At 37.6% G+C, this 18548-nt stretch overlaps 1 protein-coding gene across 1 annotated transcript in view; it reads left to right on the forward strand.

The window, feature by feature from the left end:
- Positions 1 to 7820: 7820 nt before the first annotated feature.
- The window catches only part of LOC141504295 (STE20-like serine/threonine-protein kinase), a 63638-nt gene continuing 52910 nt past the window's right edge, over positions 7821 to 18548 (forward strand). Inside the window, exon 1 of the mRNA XM_074209222.1 lies at positions 7821 to 8563. Within this exon, the coding sequence (XP_074065323.1) occupies positions 8417 to 8563 (147 nt within the window). The 5' untranslated portion in view covers positions 7821 to 8416. The remainder of the gene's footprint in view (positions 8564 to 18548) is intronic.

The raw sequence follows: 18548 nt of genomic DNA on the forward strand, positions 1-18548 counted from the left end.
TGGTGGATCTTTTCATTCTTGTCCAACTCCTTCACTGAGAAGCTACTCAACTCAATGTGGCTGTATTTTATATCATTTCTTTCAAACTGATTTGGTATTATATTAAATAGTCTATTAAACCCACCATATGTCTTTTGGCCATTGCCTTTTATTAGGCATAAGGGTCAACTATGATTGTGAATTTTTGGATATAATGGGGCTTTCTGCTTCACAGTCACATATTGTCAGAAGATTCATATTGAAAAGAACTTTTAATTTAAAAAGAGGACAAAAAATTCAGAAAAACTAAGCAATATATTGAAATAATCTGACATGATATGCAGAGTCCCATAATTCCAATCTCCCACCCTGGCAAATAATTGAAAGAAGCTATCACCTTATATATCACAGCATTTGGTTTCATACGTTTTACTGTTGTTTTTTTTTTTTCATTTAGATTGTTCTAGTCATTGTATCTGTTATTCTCCTAGTTCTGTTTATTTCATTTGGTGACCTTCAGGACTTATCCCATATATTAGATATTAGTAGATTCCTACTCATCCACAGCATTGCCAAATTTACTCATCAACTTGTATGTACCAATATTGTGGAGAAACTGAATTAAATCAAAGATCACTCTTCCTCTAGAGACCAAGTCAGAATTGGCCATGAAATATTTTAGAAAAATATCTGTAATCCTATTCTTTCTATAGTTTTGAACTATCTCTTTGTAAAAGCTAATTGATATTAATATCATAATTAATATGACTGGAAGCTAAGAGAGTGGGCAAAGCACACCCAGTCATTGCTTCAAGGTTATTCCCTAGAGTCCTGGAAGGGAAGAAGCTGAACCCTGGCTCTGAGATGGTTAGAGTAGTAAGAAGAGTCACTATCTTTGATTAGTCAGTCAGTTAGGGTTTAATAAGCTCATACTATGAGCACTGGGCTAAGCATTGGAAATTTAACCATAAATGGAAAGGAAAATAGCCCCTACCCTCAAGAAGCTAATATTTTAGTGGGAAAAGGTAAGATGTAAAAGAAAGCTAAAGTAAGAAGGGGAGGAGAGACAAAGTTCCCAGAACAGGAACATAGTAGAAGAAATCCTATGTACTTCCTGGAAAGGAATAAAACATAACTAACCTAATTGTTCTTCTCAAGTAGAGATTCTGGGAGAAACTTCAGACATTTCCTTATCTCCTATCTGACTAAAACTTACTTTGAACTTCTTTGCTGAAGGCAGGGACAGTCTTTCTTTTTTTGTATTTGTATCCCTAGCAATTAGCACAGTGCCTGAGACATAGTAGGCATATAATTGAATCTATTGATCATTGACTATGTTTTTTTAGGGTTTTTGCAAGGCAATGGGGTTAAGTGGCTTGTCCAAGGCCACATGGCTAGGTAATTATTAAGTGTCTGAGGCTGGATTTGAACTCAGGTACTCCTGACTCTAGGGCCGGTACTCTATCCACTGTGCCACCTATCCACCCTTGATCACTGACTATTGATCCATCCAATCAAATGGAGGGGCCACATGAATGAAAGATAATTTTGTTTGAATTCCAGAGTTAGAGTGAGGCTTCAGGATGATGAGTTAGGTATGGTAAAAGAACTCTGATTTGAATATGACTCTTGGTGAAGGAGTTGAAGTTGCCACAAGTCAAAAAAAAGAATAATTCATCATATTTATTATTTCTTGTTGCATAAAAGTCTATTACATTTGTTTACCACAATTTGTTTATCCATTCTCCAAATCAATGGACATCTACTTTGATTGTAGTTATTTTCTACCACAAAGTGTTACTATAAATATTTTAGTTTCTGTGAGGTCTTTCTTTTTGTCAATAACTTCCTTGGGATATATGTTTATTAATTCCCTTTATATAATTTCACATTGATTTCTAAATAGGTTGGAACAATTCATAATGCCCCCAATGATGCATTAATGTGTCTTTTTCTACAACCCTTCTGTGGGAAGCTTGTTGTAGAAAAAGTAAGAAATAATATTCCTTTGCTTTTAAAAAGCCCTTTCTAAAATGTTCCTATTTGATGGTTGGTTAGATGGAAGGCAAAATATCTTCCTTACAAAGGAAGGAAAAGAAGGAAGTATTATGTTGTTCAGTCATTTTAGTCATGTTTTATTCTTCATGACCCTATTTGGGGTTTTCTTGGCAAAGTTATAATAGATGAAAACCTGAGGCAAACAAGATTAAGTGACTTGCCCAGGATCACACAGCTACTAAATTGTGTGAGACCTAATTCCAGGTGCAGCATTGTATTCACTGTGACACCTAGCTGTCCCTTTGCTGACTGAGTCCAGTACAAATTTATGTTACATAATCTCAACTGGATCCCCCACTCCCACTTCCCAATAGTAAGGCAATCCTTTTAGATTCCCCTAATTAACTCATTTTCTAAGTCACCACGATGGCTCTACTGAATCTTTTTATACCTCCTTGGGGCTACCCTTAATTAAAAATTTTGCCTCATATTTCACTGAAAAAAATTAGGACTTCTGAGTTCACTTTTCTCCCCTTCTCCTCATTGCACATATCACTCAAATACCTTCTGCAATTTTCTCTTCCTTTTCTTCTGCCTTATATGAAGAATTGGCCCTTCTCCTTGCCTGGAAAACCCCCTCTATATGCACTAATTGTTGACATAACTTGCAATACTTCTTTTGAGGAGAACTATTTTATTCTTATTTGTTAATTCCATCTTTCTATCATTCCAAATGTCTCACTAATCTTCAATCTTTCCTTGTCTACTGGCTCATGTCCATGTCTCCCCCATCATCAAAAAAAAACTCTCACCTGACCCTTTCATTCCCATTAATTTTTATCCTATCTTCCTCATTTCCTTTTTGGTTAACCCCCTTAAAAAGGGGGTTATATTTCCTCCCTTACTCTCTTTTTAACCCTCAACAACCTGCCTTCTGGCCTCATCATTCAACTGAAACAACTATTTCCAAGGTTGTCAACTCTCTCTTAATTGATAAATCCAAAGATCTTTTCTCAGCTTTCATCCTTCTTGACCTCTCTGCAGTCTTTGGCTTTGCCATTTACCATTTCCTCCTTAATATCTTTTTTCTCTCTCTAGATCTCTGTGACAACACTCTATTCTGGTTTCTCCTACCTATTTGACTGCTCCTTCTCAATTTCCCTCTATACTATTTCACTTGTGATCTCATCAGTTTTCATGGATTCAATCATCATTTCTATGATTGTAGATGATACTCAAATCATCTTATCTAACCCTTTCTTCTTTTCTGTCCTCTAAGCTCACATCTCAACAGTCTACTAGACATCTCAACTGGATTTCTTAATCTCTTAAGCTAACACATACAGAACTTAACTCATCATCTTTCCCTCCCCTCTTCCAAACTTCCTTATTATGGTTGAGGTACCACCATTCTCCCAATCACTCAAGCTCAAAAAATAGGGTATCCATCTTTGACTCTTCACTCTCTCCCACCCTCCATATCTAATGTTTCCAAGTCCTATCAATTCTACCTTTGTAACATCTCTCACATGTCCTTCATTCTCTCCTTTGACACTGCTATCCCTTCTCACTCCTCACTTCACACGTGGACTATTGTAATAGGTTACAAATTGGTCTCCTTGCCTCAAATTTCTTACCACTCCAAGTCATCCTTCAATTGACTGGCAAATTAATCTTCCTAAAGTGCAGATTGGACTGTATCACCTTCTTATTTAATAAATTCTCCCTATTACCTTGAGGATCATATTTAAGATGTTCTGATTGGCATTCAAAATCATTCACAGTCTTGTTCCTTCTACCTCAGCAATTTTCTTCTACCTTAGGTACTCTTCAATCCAACACCAGTATTCACATCATACTCCATCTTTCAATTCTTTCAGTATTTTCATTGGTTATATCCTGAAATAATTTGTCTCCATATCTTTATCTCCTAGCTACTTTCAAGTCTCAGCTAAAATCCCACCTTCTATGAAAAATCTTTCCTGATTTTCCTTAATGGTAATTAATCCTTTCCTTTTAATTAGCATTTCCAATTTATCCTTTCTATTTCTTATTTGAACATAATTATTTTCATATATCCTCTCTCAACAGATTGTAAGCTACTTGATAATAGGGACTGTTTTTTGCTTTATTTTATATCTCCAGTGCTTTGCACATTATTTTACACATAGTAAGCTCTTAATAAATGTTTATTTACTATTGTAAGAATCCCATAAATATATCTTAAAATCATCTTGGAGTTTAAGGAACTTATTTTTAAAATTTTATTTATTTAAGGCAAAATGGCTAAGTGACTTGCCCAAGGTCATATAGCCAGGCAATTATTAAGTGTCTGAGGCCATATTTGAACTCAGGTCATCCTGATTCCAGGATCGGTACTCTATCCACTTTGCCACCTAGGTACCCCAGGTTTGAGAGACATATTGAAGGGCTTAGGGGAATTATGTCAGCTGGAATATCTCTCTCCAGGCTACATGTATTTGATATTACAGAAATTATGTTAGATAAAATTGTTCCTGGTAGTTATGATTTAAAATTTTTTAAATTTGACATTTCCAACACTTACTAGTCCCATCTTTAACTAATTTTGCCAGTTTTCTTGGTCTGACTTAAAACTTAAGGGTTCTTTTTCTTTGTAATTATTAGTGAAGTACAACATTCTTTCCTTGCTAACAGTTTGTAATTTTCATATTGAGAATTATTTTCTACACATCCTTTCACACTTATCCCTTGTGAAATTATTTCCACTTTTCTGCATTTTTCTAGTGTATATACTTTTGATATCAGACCTTTATCAGAAATATTTGATACTAGGCTTTTCCCCTTCTTACTCTAGCTGCATTAATTAATTCATGAAAGTTTTATTAATTAAAGCATCTATTTTCTCTTCTATGATTGCTTCTAGTCATTATTTGGATAAAAATTCATCTAGTGACCATAGCTGAAGAATAATCAGCTTTCTGCCTATCCATCTAGTTTTTGCAGTAATTCTTGTCAAACAAACACAGAATTCTTTCTTATGTAATTCTTACATTCAGATTTATCAAACCCTGGGTTATTGAGTTTGATCATTTTTGATTCTTTCTTGTCTAGTCTTTTCCCTTGATTATGCTTTTCTATTTTTAATTCAATACTATCCAATCCCATTGAATGATTGCTACTCTATAATATGATTTGAGGTCTGGAAGTCCTCTTTTTCATTCATTCCTGCTTTTCCCATCATTTCTTGTGATATTCTAGATCTTTTGTTCCTTCAAATTTATATTATATTATATTATATTATATTACATTACATTACATTACATTATATTATATTATATTATATTATATTATACTATACTATACTATACTATACTATACTATACTATGCTATATTATCATGAGAGGGCAATTACAGTAACTCCTATGGGACCTAGACCAGATTAGAAGCAGTTGAGGAAAGTGGGTGATAAGGAAGTGAGCACATCTTATGTCAATAGCTTTTTCAAGAAATTTAGTCATGAAAAGGAGGAAAGATGTGGAATAGAATGGTTGAAAGAAGGTAGGAAGGTTTTATGTTTACTTGTTCTTTGGTTTTTAAGGATTTGGAGAAAGGAGTGTGTTTCTAAGAAAGGGAGCAGAGTTAGCCCTAAGACAATGTTTTGCACATAGAAGCAATTTAATTGAATCCAGGGAAGAGAAAAAGACAACATTCATACAGAACATACCAAAAGTCTTACTATAGTTTTAAATTTCTAAGTGCATTAAGAATTTTGGGATACCCTGTATATACTTTTACATTTTGAGAGGCACCTAATTATGCTCACAATTACATGAGATAGGTGTAATAGGTTTACAGTTGAGAAAACTGCATCTTGGGTTAGATGATTTGTTCATGATCACATAACTAATTTAAGTGTCAGAGGGAGATTTGAACTGAGGATAGGCAAGATATCCCTGAAGATATGTTTTAAGAACATTAGTCTGACTTGGAGTGAAAGATAGCTCTGAGACAAGGAGATCAGTTAGGAGACTATCCTGGGATTCAGACTCAAAGTGTTGAGGGTCTCTTCCATTGTATTAAATCCAGTGAAAAGAAAAAAAAACTGAACAAGGTGTCCCACAAGTCTCAATGCAGGCATTCTACTCTGCCCCTCACCCCCTCCTTGCTTCTAACTTCAATTCTAATTCTAACCCTAACCCTAATTCCAAGGTACTACAGGAATTGCCTAATTATCAACCAAAGATCAACCAGAGACTGAGCTTATCAGCTTACCAATCGCCAAAGAACTCTTCTGAAAATACGAATATAGACATCACAGAGATAAAAATGTTTGGTGCTCATTAGGAGGAAGCAGCACCTCTATGCAAATTCAGACCCAAGGGCGTGGAAGTCATCAGACTAGGGGAGCCTTTTCCCTCAGCTTAAACCACCTGTGGGTGCAATGGAAAGGGTTGAGAATAAGAAACTTTCATTTCTCATTTCAGCTCCCACTATTTGAGGGACTAGAGGAAAATCACTTAATCCTCCTGGGTCTCAGTTTCCTCCTCTGTAAAACGAGAGGATTAGAATGGATGATTCTCTTCCAGTTCTTTAGCCTACTTATACAGGGTATGCTACTAACTGGGATAGCCTAGGAAGTGTTAGGATCTCACAAAAGCTGGTAATAATCACAAAACTTTTCTTATGACAAATAAACATTGATTATCTCATAAAATTTTCCCTGCAGACTTAAGATGAGTCAGGTGGTATTTTCCTAGTGAGGTAATTTCAACATCATAAGGTCAGGGATTGTTTTGCTTTTGGCTTTCTGTCTCCAGAAGCTGGCCCATAATAAATATTTACTACATGTTTGCTGCTTGATTGATTTGAATTCAAGGGACTATATACCTCCATTCCAGACTTTTTTTCCTACAAGCTAAGCATTCCCAAACCCTTTAACTGATTTTCATATGCTTTATATCAAAGACTTTTCACCATCCAGGTTACCCTGGATGTGTACTCTGTATACTCTCCAGCTTATTGGTATTTTTTAGTTGATTAGTTGTTTCCTTCTCTTTGTGACCTCATTTGTGGTTTTCTTGGCAAAGATACTGGAATGGTTTGCCATTTCCTTCTCCAGCTCATATTACCAAATGCTGCCTGTAATTGTATTTCTGCTTGTATTTGTATTCCCATCACTTAGTCATTTCTTTCTTGCTTTAAGTGATCTGTCCAGAGTCACATAGCTAGTAAGTGTCTGAGGATGGATTTGAATTTAGATCCTACAGAGGGCCAGGGTTCTATCCTCTGCACCACCTAGCTGTGTTTCAGCTAATTAGTGTCCTTAAAATGTGGTAAACACAAAACTCAAGATGTGGTAAACACAGAATAATGGGAATTTATCATCACTTTATTTCTGTAAAAAGATATACCAAAGGGGCAGCTAGGTGGCACAGTGGATAGAGCGCAGGCCCTGGAGTCAGAAGTACCCAAGTTCAAATCCAGTGTCAGACACTTAATAATTACCTAGCTGTGTGACCCTGGGCAAGTCACTTAACCCTATTGCCTTACAAAACCGAGAGAGAGAGAGAGAGAGAGAGAGAGAGAGAGAGAGAGAGAGAGAGAGAGAGAGAGAGAGAAAGTGAGTATAAGCTTGGAACACATGAGAAATAAATTTGGAAAGGTAGGTTGAAAACCTTGAAGGTCAGGCTGGAAGCAGAAACACTTAAAGACAGATCTGGGACCCTGATACCAGAAGGGAAGAATTCAACCTAAGTCTCTTCCTAAAACATCTGCTGTCAGCCATCTGTGAATGCATACATGTATCTGTCTTTCTCTTTCATACTCACGTGTTCCTTCCGTCTACTCTTTTATCTGCAGTTTATTTCCTGTCTTAGCAGACCTCAGTGACCTGTTAACAGAGGAAGCAACAAGTAGTTGGGACCTGCTCCAGAAACCACGACCCTGGCCCACTCCCCTCCTGCCCGGGTAATGTGTATCCTGGGAGTGACAGGCCAGAGAGGAAAGGATCAGAAAGATGGACAGTGAAGGGTCCAAGATTGGTGTGGGAATGACCTGGAGTCCACAAATCTAGAATAAGAAGATGGGCTAAATCAACTTGGGGGCTATCTACTGCTCCACTGAGGTTTTTATCCACAGAAATGGGTCAGAACTTGAGAAAAGGGTGGTTTACCTCAAAACCCTCCTAGGATGTGTAGTAACCTCTTCTCTTCCAGAACCTTTCTGTTCCTGAAGTTTTTCGGGTTGAGATCACAACAAGTTGCTGGATAGCAAGGAACAGACTTGGCCTCAGTAACTATTATTTGTCCTGAAGTCTCTATCTGCAGAACCTCTTTGAGGCTAGGGCTCCTTTTCTACTTTCCTTCCTGAATTTTTGTGGGGCATCCAGCCATTTCAGGGCCTGCTTAGAAAGAAGAAAGCATACCAGTGGCAGATCCAAGGAACAAGGCACCCATCATGGCCTTCCTCTTGAGACTACTCAGGTTTGGGACTGAGAAAAAGAAGGCAAAGCATTATACCAACGTGAAACGAGATGTGAATCCTGAGGATTTGTGGGAACTTGTGGGAGAGCTGGGGGATGGAGCCTTTGGGAAAGTATTTAAGGTAAGCAAGCTATGACTGACTAGGACTGATCCTTGGGAGGGAGGCTGAAGGTATTTACTTACCAACTTGGCCCAGCTGGAAACAAATCTCAAAGATCAGCTTCTCTAGGATGAAGTCTTGGAGATATTGGTCCTCCTGGGATGGACCATAAGGAAACAGGCAAGCAGGGCCTAGCAAGTTTTCTCCTACCAGAGAGGGGTAGATATCTCTGTAAGTGGTACCACTAACTTACTAGGTGCTAATGACAGAAACATCAGGGGAGTACTACTGATGATTGAGTCTTTCTTTTTGATGTCCCTTAAAAATGTCTCCTTTCCATTCCCATTACCTGAATTTGTCTTTATTATTTCTCAGCAGGACTTGTTCAGAATTCTCCTTATGAACCTCCCTGTCTCCAATCTTCTCCCTTCTAATCCATGTTATGAGACCACTCTATTAATTTTCCTATAGAAGTATCCCTCTCTCTTTGTTTAATAATACAGAATATCCCAGGTCTTCCATTATCTAGTTCCAATTCATTTTTTATCTTCATAATGTCTCCTTTCCATTCCCATTACCTGAATTTGTCTTTATTATTTCTCAGCAGGACTTGTTCAGAATTCTCCTTATGAACCTCCCTGTCTCCAATCTTCTCCGTTCTAATCCATGTTATGAGACCACTCTATTAATTTTCCTATAGAAGTATCCCTCTCTCTTTGTTTAATAATACAGAATATCCCAGGTCTTCTATTATCTAGTTCCAATTCATTTTTATCTTCATCTCCCACCCCTCCCTTACACATACCAAATGTTTCAGCCAAATTGGACTAATTTGTTATTCTCCCAACATACCTAGCCCTTTCTCCCTAGACTTTGTTCATGCCATCCCCTCATTCCCACCTCTTGACTATCTTTAAAAGCTCAGATCAATTGCCACATCCCCTAGGAAGTCTTCCTTGGTTACCCCAATGAGATGTGATTTCTCTGCTTAGAAATTCCATTATACATACTGTCCCGTGATACAATCCTTGCATTGTAATTATTTGTTTCCCTGTCCTTTCTTCTCCCCTCAAGGGGAGCACATAGCAGACACTCAATAGGTTGGTGTTTATTTGCTTTGTAACAAATGGTGAATTAATGAATGATTGAATGAGTGTCTTCTGCAATAATAATAGCTGATATTTATCTATTGCTTTAAAGTTCGCCTTATTGAAGAGGCAGCTTGGCCTTGTAAATAGAGAGTTGAGTTCAGGTAGGAAAGCCTAGATTCAAGTCTGGCCTCTCACACTCACTGGCTATGTGACCTCAAAAAAGCATCTTATTTCTCAGTCTCTCCAGACAACTCTAAGATTGCTATTTGCCCAAGGATCATGATAGAGGAAGTTCCTCACCCAGACCTCTCCATTCTGCTGAAATTTCAGATAGAACTTTGTTTTTTTAATCGCTTTGCATAGATTATCTCATTTGAGCCTCAGAGCCACCCTAAGAGGACAATGATTAACTTCATACCTTGAGGAAACTGAGGCTCAGAGGGTCACATAGCTGTCAGAAGTCTTCCTGCTTCCAGGCTCAGCCCTCTGTCCAACTGTAGTATTCTGTTGGACTGAGATACTATCAAAATAGAAGGGTGATCTGTTCTAAGCTCTAATAAGTTGGTTGTGTGATCTTGGACTCATGTTTTCCCTCTGTAACTCAGTTTCCTCATCTGAAAATGAGTACAGTTGGATTAGCTTACCCATAAGGTCCCTTCAAGCTGTTAACAGTTGTTGAATTAGTAAGGACCTGAACCCCTCTTCCTAGGGGCCCTGTTATTTGCGGCCAAGAACAATGACACACCAGCGTTTAGTTTCCTGTTTACAGCTCTTGTTATTATGAAGTGTGGTTTCAACGAGGAAAAAAAAAGAGGCACACAAAAGCAAAGCTTGTGGAGAAGGACTTATTTTTATCCCTTGTACATTTATAAAATTTTCTTTTGAACACCCCCTTAGGTGTGATGCTTATCTCTAATTGCCCAAAGAGTAATTGTGGAGAAGGGAAAGGTTATCAGGTGAGATGGAATAGGGTCTAGACCACCAAATGGCCATCTGAGCCCAACTATCACAGCTCATGATGCTGGCCTTAATCAGTGGTGGCTTCCTATATGGACTTTCCATCTCTTCCTATTTTATACACTTTTACAGCAATAGACTGGTTCTTGCTGATGAGTATGGAGAAGTCACCCAAAGGAACACAACTAGCTCTGCTTATCCTGTATCTTCATAGTAGTCTCTGAGGTCCTTAAGAGCAGGAAATGTTTTTTGCCTTTCTTTGTTTTCCTGACCCTTAGCATAGTGTCTGATACATGATAAATGTGAATACTTATTGCTAACTTCACTAGACTAGTGCCTAAAAATTTACTTCTGCTTGGTGAAAAAGTCCAGAAAGAGCCCATTTAAGGCAAGAACTATAGTATAATTTAACAAGCTTGAATATGGTATAGTGGACTATGTACTAGGGGAGGGAGGTCTAAGTAGATAATTCCTACCCTTAAGACATGTAGAGTCTAGTAACAATGATAAATGTGTACAAATATTATGATAAAGAAGTACAAAAAATGAAATAAAAGCAATTGAAGTAAGAGATCAATTCCATCTGGGAGGATCAGGAATGGTTTCATAGAGGTGGTGGCATTTGAGTTGAGATTTGAAAGACTGGTTCAAATGTCATAGATAGAAATGGGGTATATGTTGGACATTTAGACAAAGGGAGATGTGTGAGTAAAAGAACAGAGGAGGGAAAATCCATGAAATGTTTGGGGAAACTGGGGGGATAGTCATGGGTTTATGCAATAATATATTTAGAATTGCTGAGGGGTTGGCATTTAAGCCAACCCTTATATTTTATAAATAAAGAAGGCAAGGATCAGAGAGATGAGTGACCTGCCCAAGGACAACTTGACAGGAGCATATAGAGGGAAAATAGTGGCAAGGTGTTTGGAAAGGTAGAGTGAAGTCTAATTATGAAGGCCCTTGGATACCAATTGAAAGGGTAGGTTTTATTTGGTTAAATTGGACCAAAATTAAGTTGAGATTGTGAACTTCAGTCTAGTAAAATGAAATTAAACAATCATGGTAGTCATAGGAGTCCTCAGGTTTTATAAACCATTAGGGTCATGCAATTAGGTTATGCACTCTCCTGTATGAATAAAGGGTTTATTGGCAATAGATCAAGCACCATCCAACCTACAGACCTGATTCCCTTTCTCAAATCATTTCCACAGTATTCTGCTCCTTCCACATCATCCTTGCAGCCATCCCTGGGTTGAGTGGCAGATTATGAGATGTTCTATGATATAATTGAAATGTGCTGGATTCCTTTGGTAGAGACAGTCTGAAACTCTTCAGGACAAAAGTGACCTATTAGGGACAAGGAGTGACTGAAAGGGCTTAATGTTCTAACCAACTCAAAGAGATTTACATTTTAAAAATAGTGAACACTTAAATTGATGTGGGCTTGCAGGTTTAAGGAAAATTTCCACTATATGATCTCATTTGCTCCTCACAATTGCTGCAAGGATGGAAAGGAGATACTCCAGGTATTTCTTGCACTATTTTCAAATGGGAGATGCTGGAGCCAAGAAAGCTTGAGTTCCTCTCCTGGAATCATCAAATTAAAAAGTTAGTCAGTAGCAATTATTAAACAAAAAACAACATTCCCTGCTCTCAAGGAGGTCATAGTATAATGGAGGAGATGACATGCAAACAGTTGCCTATGAACAAGAGCTACATGGATATGCTCCCTCAGAGGGAGGGCACTAAGACTAAAGAAGACCAGGAAGAGCTTCTTGCAAAGGTGAGATTTTAGTTGAGATCTGAAGGAAGCAGGAAAGTCAAGAGATGGAGATGAGGAGAGAGGGAGTCTTGGGTATGGAGACAGCCCAGGGTTGGATATATGAGGAAAAGCACTGTCACTTACTGTCAATAAATTGCAGAGTATATAGAGAGGAGTAAGGTATAAGACTAGACAGTTAAGAGGGGGTCAGGTTATGAAGTCCTTTAATAGCCAAACAAGGAATTTTTTTTTATTTGAACATAAAGGTGATTGGGAGTCGATGGAGTTTACTGAATAAGGGAGTAACATGAAGACCTGGTGACTATTAAGTTAATAAAAGTAAAACAGCCCAATTACAACAACTGAGTTCAGGTCCTCCTTACCCAAGACCTGGACTTTAGCAATAACATCCTTGTTGGTCTCCCTGCCTCTATGTCCTAATGTAACATCACTGGTATGTGAATCTTTCTACTGGACTGGGATCTTGCATATCACACCTTGATCCTCAGGGAAATCCAGTCTGGATCCCTTATGATTTTCCCATAGTTGGAGATTCTATTCTCTGCAACAACAATAGAAAAGAATGGAAGACTGAAAAGATTTAAGGCCCATTTCTCTAGGTTAGATGGGAAGAAGGTCTCATAGCTCTTTTCCTTAGAGGGAGTCTCTCTTTAGATGTCTTCATACTACTAGAACCTGGCTGGAGGTGGTGAGGAAAAATAATGACTAAAGCTGACTCATGCCTTTTTGAAGATGCTGACTATTCTGCTAATCAAAAAAAAAGTTTTAAAGTCTTTAAATTTAAACTTTTGTTCCAGCACTCTATCCACTGTATCATCTAGCTACTCTTGGCTTCTTTCCCTTCCTTCAAAATTCAATTCAAATTCTACCTTCTACAGGAAGCTTTTCCCAGATCCCCTCCTTTTATTCCCCTCCCAATGACAGTGATTCCCCTCTGACATAATTTTCCATTGTCTTTTTTTTAATTTTTTATTTATTTTATTGTAAAATCCCCCCCCCAGCTACATAAAAACAAGTTTCAACATTTACTTCCAAAACCTTGAGTTCTCTCCCTTTCTCTCACCCAATTTCCCCATTAAGAAAGTAAGTTACGGGGCAGCTCAGTGGTACATAGAGCACCAGCCCTGGAGTCAGGATTACCTGAGTTCAAATCTGACTTCAGACATAGCCTCAACTGTGTGATCCCAACTATATGACTTACTAAGTGACAGGGCCAGGGTCACACAGCTATTGTCTGAAGTCAGATTTGAAAGCAAGACAAAGAGTCTTCCTAACTCCAGGCCCAGGATGCTACCCACTATACCACCTAGCTGCCCCATTATATAGTGATACACATATACACTTGTGTGCATATTTTTTGTTCATTCATGCTGTCATGTCTAACTTTATGTGACTCCATGGACCACAGCACTCCAGATCCTTCTCTCCCAAAATCTGTCCAAGCTCATGTTTGTTACTTTCATGATACTATCTATCCATCCACCTTCATTTTCCTTTTACCTTCAGTCTTTCCCACATCAGCATTTTTTCCAGTGAGTTCCATCATCTCATTATGTGATCAAAGTATTTAAGCCTCAGTTTCCGTATTTGTTCTTCCAATGAGTAGTCTGAATTAATTTCCTTAAAAATAGACTGATTTGACATCCAAGGAACTATCAAAAGTCTTCTCTGGCACCACAATCCAAAAGCATCAATTCAGTTTTCCTTATAATTCAATTCTCACAGCCATACATTACTACTTGAAAAAAACAAAAAAAAAACCTACTGGAATCTTTGTTGTCAAGGAGACAAGTATTTGTCACCTTCCAGATATGCCATAGCTTTCCTTTCAAGGAAACACAAGGAGCGTGTTTTGGTTTTATAACTGTAATTGCCATCTGCAGTTATATTTGAGTCCAAGGATATAAAATCTGACTCTGCTTCCATTTCTTCTCTCTCTCTCTTTGCCAGAAAGTGATGGGATAAATTGCCAAGATCTTACTTTTTATTTTATGTTAACCTTCAAGGAAGCTTTTACACTGAAATGAAACTCAGATAAGAAGGCTCTCATTTGTCTTACATGTATTTAATTAGGTTAGGGTCTAACATGAAGGAAAGCTAATAATTTTTTAAATAAGGAAACCGACACTAATTTTACATTAGAGCAGCCATTTGCATGATTTGATAAGGAACAAAATTTTTTCAAAAAGTTGGGTTCATGTCCCTTTGGGAGGTCAGCCTTCTCCTGGGGAGCATAATTCCCCAAATAATCTCTCATGTTTCTATTTCTTTCCTCGATGCTTATCCCCTGATGTCTTGAATTCCTTTGGGAAGCTAGCCCATGCTTGGGGAGTGTCATCCCCCAAATAATCTTTCATGCTCCTTTACTTCTTTTTAAGATGCTTATTTCCTACTGCTACTGCTGCTGCTAATCCCCTTAGTGGATCAGTGGTTTACAACTGCCTCAACTGCCTGTATTCTTTCTTAACTTCTGCTAACCACAGCAGTACCTAAATACATCTTTTTTTGTGTTCCCCCCCAAAAAAACAAAACCAAAAGTTACTCAGAAGTCTCAGGCTTTAATATCATGAATACTTTTTTCAAGAAGAGAGTTGGAAGGCATAGGACATGATCAGCACCAAATAGCATAAAAAATAAATTAAACTGACTATAAAATAATCAACAGGAAATGACTAGTGTCTGAGACATTACAGAACCAGCTGCCTCTGTGTAATCAGATCATTGCCTGGTTAGAGGTAAGATCAAAATAATGCCAAATTAAAGGAATTTTAAAATATGAGAAAATACAGTACACAATTATAGCAGCTCCATTCCAACCTCTTTAAATAAACTATTGACTGAAAAAAATAAAAGGGGGGGAGAGAAATGCAAGTAAAGACACTGATAAATATAACTTGAATTAAGGATGTCAAAGAGCCAAGAAACTACTTTAGCTAACAAACATCTGCTCTTTTTTGCCAAGTTAAGAGTTTTGGCAACCAAGGATAATGCTAATTTATAATATGAATTCATTTGCAAAACATTACAGAAGAGTATGGCAGAAGTTTATGTGCAGTATCACTTCACAAAATAGGAAAAGTTAGTGAAGGGGAAAATGAGGGTGGGAGAAAGCTTAATGTGAGATTCAATTAAATTGAAATGTTCCAACATTTGTAGGTAAAACTGGAAGGAAAACAAAATGTGAACTGGACTAGTTTTCTGAGGTTTCTATATTGATTTATTCTCATTAGTGGCAGTGAAACCAACACATTTGTATTTTCTGTGCCTCAGTATTCAGGGTTGATCCTCCCCTTCAGGCATGGCATCCCTGAAAGCTACCCCCTCAGGATAGAGGAAAGCTTTGGGTCAGCATCACTCAAAACCACAGTTCTCAAGCCACACTGATGTTTCTTTTACTAAACCAACATTTTTTCAAAGCAAAATGCCTTTAATTAAATAGCATGGTAAAATACAATACATACATGCTCCCACAAATTCCTTCAGCAAAGACATTTATTTCCCTCTTTCAAGTTCAGTTTCTATACCTTGTTACCTTTTTGTACCAAAAGAGAGGGATTCAGATGCCTTATTGACAGTCACATTGATTCTCAAATCATTCTCCTCCATCCCCAAAATAGGGAAGTGCAAATGGAAGGTGGTTTCCTTTTATCCAGATAATGAAGTTCCCCAGATACTCCTGTTTTAAGATGACATCGTACAGATTGCATTGACCCCAGATTACTAAAAGACCTTTTCAATGCTATTCCTAGCCATCCAAAACAGACTGCCCTAGAAAGTGACACAAGAAAAAACAAGTGGATGAAAAATCTTAGCAATACAGTTGGGTCATCCATTTTATATATATTTTGAAAGGCACAATAGCTAGACAGTGCTCTGGGTTCAGAACTGAATAGGTAGAAAGTCTGCTACATATTTGGAAAAACTGTACAATTCTTTCAATAACACCAATCTACTCCCTACTATCAAAGCCCATAGGTGTTATAGGACTATGACTCATACTACAAGGCCTAAATAGGCTACTTTATATTACCAATAAGGATTTATATGCAAGAAAAAGCATAGAAGAAATATGTATGGTCATATATTACTGGAAAAGAAGTGAAGCTGTCACAGAGGGAGAATGAGCAGTAAAAGATGGACAACATGAGTGCTGAACTGGTTTTCACAAAATAGAGTTCACAAAGCTGCCAAAGTGACTTCTCTAAAGTTCAAATCTAACCATGCTACTTTTCCACCTTACCCTACCTTAGCTCAACAACCTTCAGGTGCTCCCTATTACTTCTAGAGTCAAATATAAAATTCTCCATTTGGTATTGAAAACTCTTCACAGCCTGGCCTCTTCCCACCTTTCTAAGGTGTTCTACATTTTTTCCTCTCTCAACAGTATTCTAAACTCTAGAACCTCCAGCCTACTTGTGGTATGTTGCTTACACATGATTTTCTATCTGTCATCTGAGTATTTTCACCAATCCCATGCTTGGAATGTAATGCCTCCTTGCTTCCAACTCCTGGCTTCTTTTTTGTTGTTGTTTGGTTGTTTACAGTCTGACTCTTTGTAATCCCTACTGGGGCTTCCTTGCCAAAACTTAAAACGTGGAGTAGTTTGCCATTTCCTTCTCCAGATCATTTTATAAATGAGAAAACTGAAGCAAACAAAGCTAAGTGACTTGCTTAAGATCACACAGTTGAGGCTGAATTTAAACTTTTGTTCCAGCATTCTATCCACTGTATCATCTAGCTACTCTTGGCTTCTTTCCCTTCCTTCAAAATTCAATTCAAATTCTCCCTTCTACAGGAAGCTTTTCCCAGATCCCCTCCTTTTATTCCCCTCCCAATGACAGTGATTCCCCTCTGACATAATTTTCCATTGTCTTTTTTTTAATTTTTTATTTATTTTATTGTAAAATCCCCCCCCAGCTACATAAAAACAAGTTTCAACATTTACTTCCAAAACCTTGAGTTCTCTCCCTTTCTCTCACCCAATTTCCCCATTAAGAAAGTAAGTTACGGGGCAGCTCAGTGGTACATAGAGCAGCAGCCCTGGAGTCAGGATTACCTGAGTTCAAATCTGACCTCAGACACTTAATACTTACCTAGCTGTGTGGCCTTGGGCAAGCCACTTAACCCCATTGCCTTGAAAGAAAATAAGTTACTTGGTATAGGTTAAAAATGTGTAGCCATGAAAAACATTACTGCAAAGAAAGAGAAACCTCAAGAAAAATAAAATGAGGGAAAAAGTATGCTTCAGTCTATATTCAGATACATTCAACTCTGTCTTTGGGATGGATTGCATTCTTATAAATCCATCAGAAAAATTGCTTCAATATTTTTTCTCATAGTTACTACTGCTAGCTATATTTCCCTCCATCCTATTCGCCACATCCTCATTTATTCTATTCTCTCTATTCTTTCTCCCTATCCCTCCTCAAAAGTATGTTGTATTTGTCTACCCTCTCTTACAATCTTCCCTCTCTTCTATCACAATTACCCCCCTCCCCCTCCCTATCCCCTTTCTCTCATCCCTTTTCTCTCTTGTTTTCCTCTAGGGTAAGAAAGTCTATACCCAATTGAGTGTAAATATTAAGTTTCTTGCCTTTTCATGTGTGAAATAATATCCCATTCTACCTCTCCTTTCTTTTTCTCCCAGTATATTTCTTTCTCCCCCATTGACTCCTTTTTAATATATTATACCTTCAGATACAACTTTCTCCTGTATCTTGTTTATATATGCTCCTTCTAACTGCCCTAACAAATGAGAAGGTTCATATGAGTAATCAGTATCATCTTCCCCTGCAGGAATACAAATAGTTCAACATCATTAATTTTCTCAAGATTCACCCTTCCTGTCCACCATCTCTATACTTTAAAATCAAACTTTATGTTCAACTTTAGTTGTTTCATCAGGAAAGACTGAAAGTTCATTGAATGTCCATCTTTTCCCCTCAAAGAATATATTCAGTTCTGCTGGTGGTTGATACCTGGTTGTAATTTAAGCACTTTTGCCTTCTGAAATATCATAATTCAAGTTCTAAGAGCCCTTAAAAGTAGAAGCTGCTCAATCTTGTGTTATCTTGACTATAGCTGCACAATATGTGAATTGTTTCTTTCTGGGTGTTTATAATATTTTCTCCTTAACTTGAGAGCTCTGAAATTTGACTGTAAGATTCCAGGCAGG

This window comes from Macrotis lagotis, chromosome 1, assembly GCF_037893015.1.
Source record: "Macrotis lagotis isolate mMagLag1 chromosome 1, bilby.v1.9.chrom.fasta, whole genome shotgun sequence".
Lineage (NCBI taxonomy): Eukaryota > Metazoa > Chordata > Mammalia > Peramelemorphia > Peramelidae > Macrotis > Macrotis lagotis.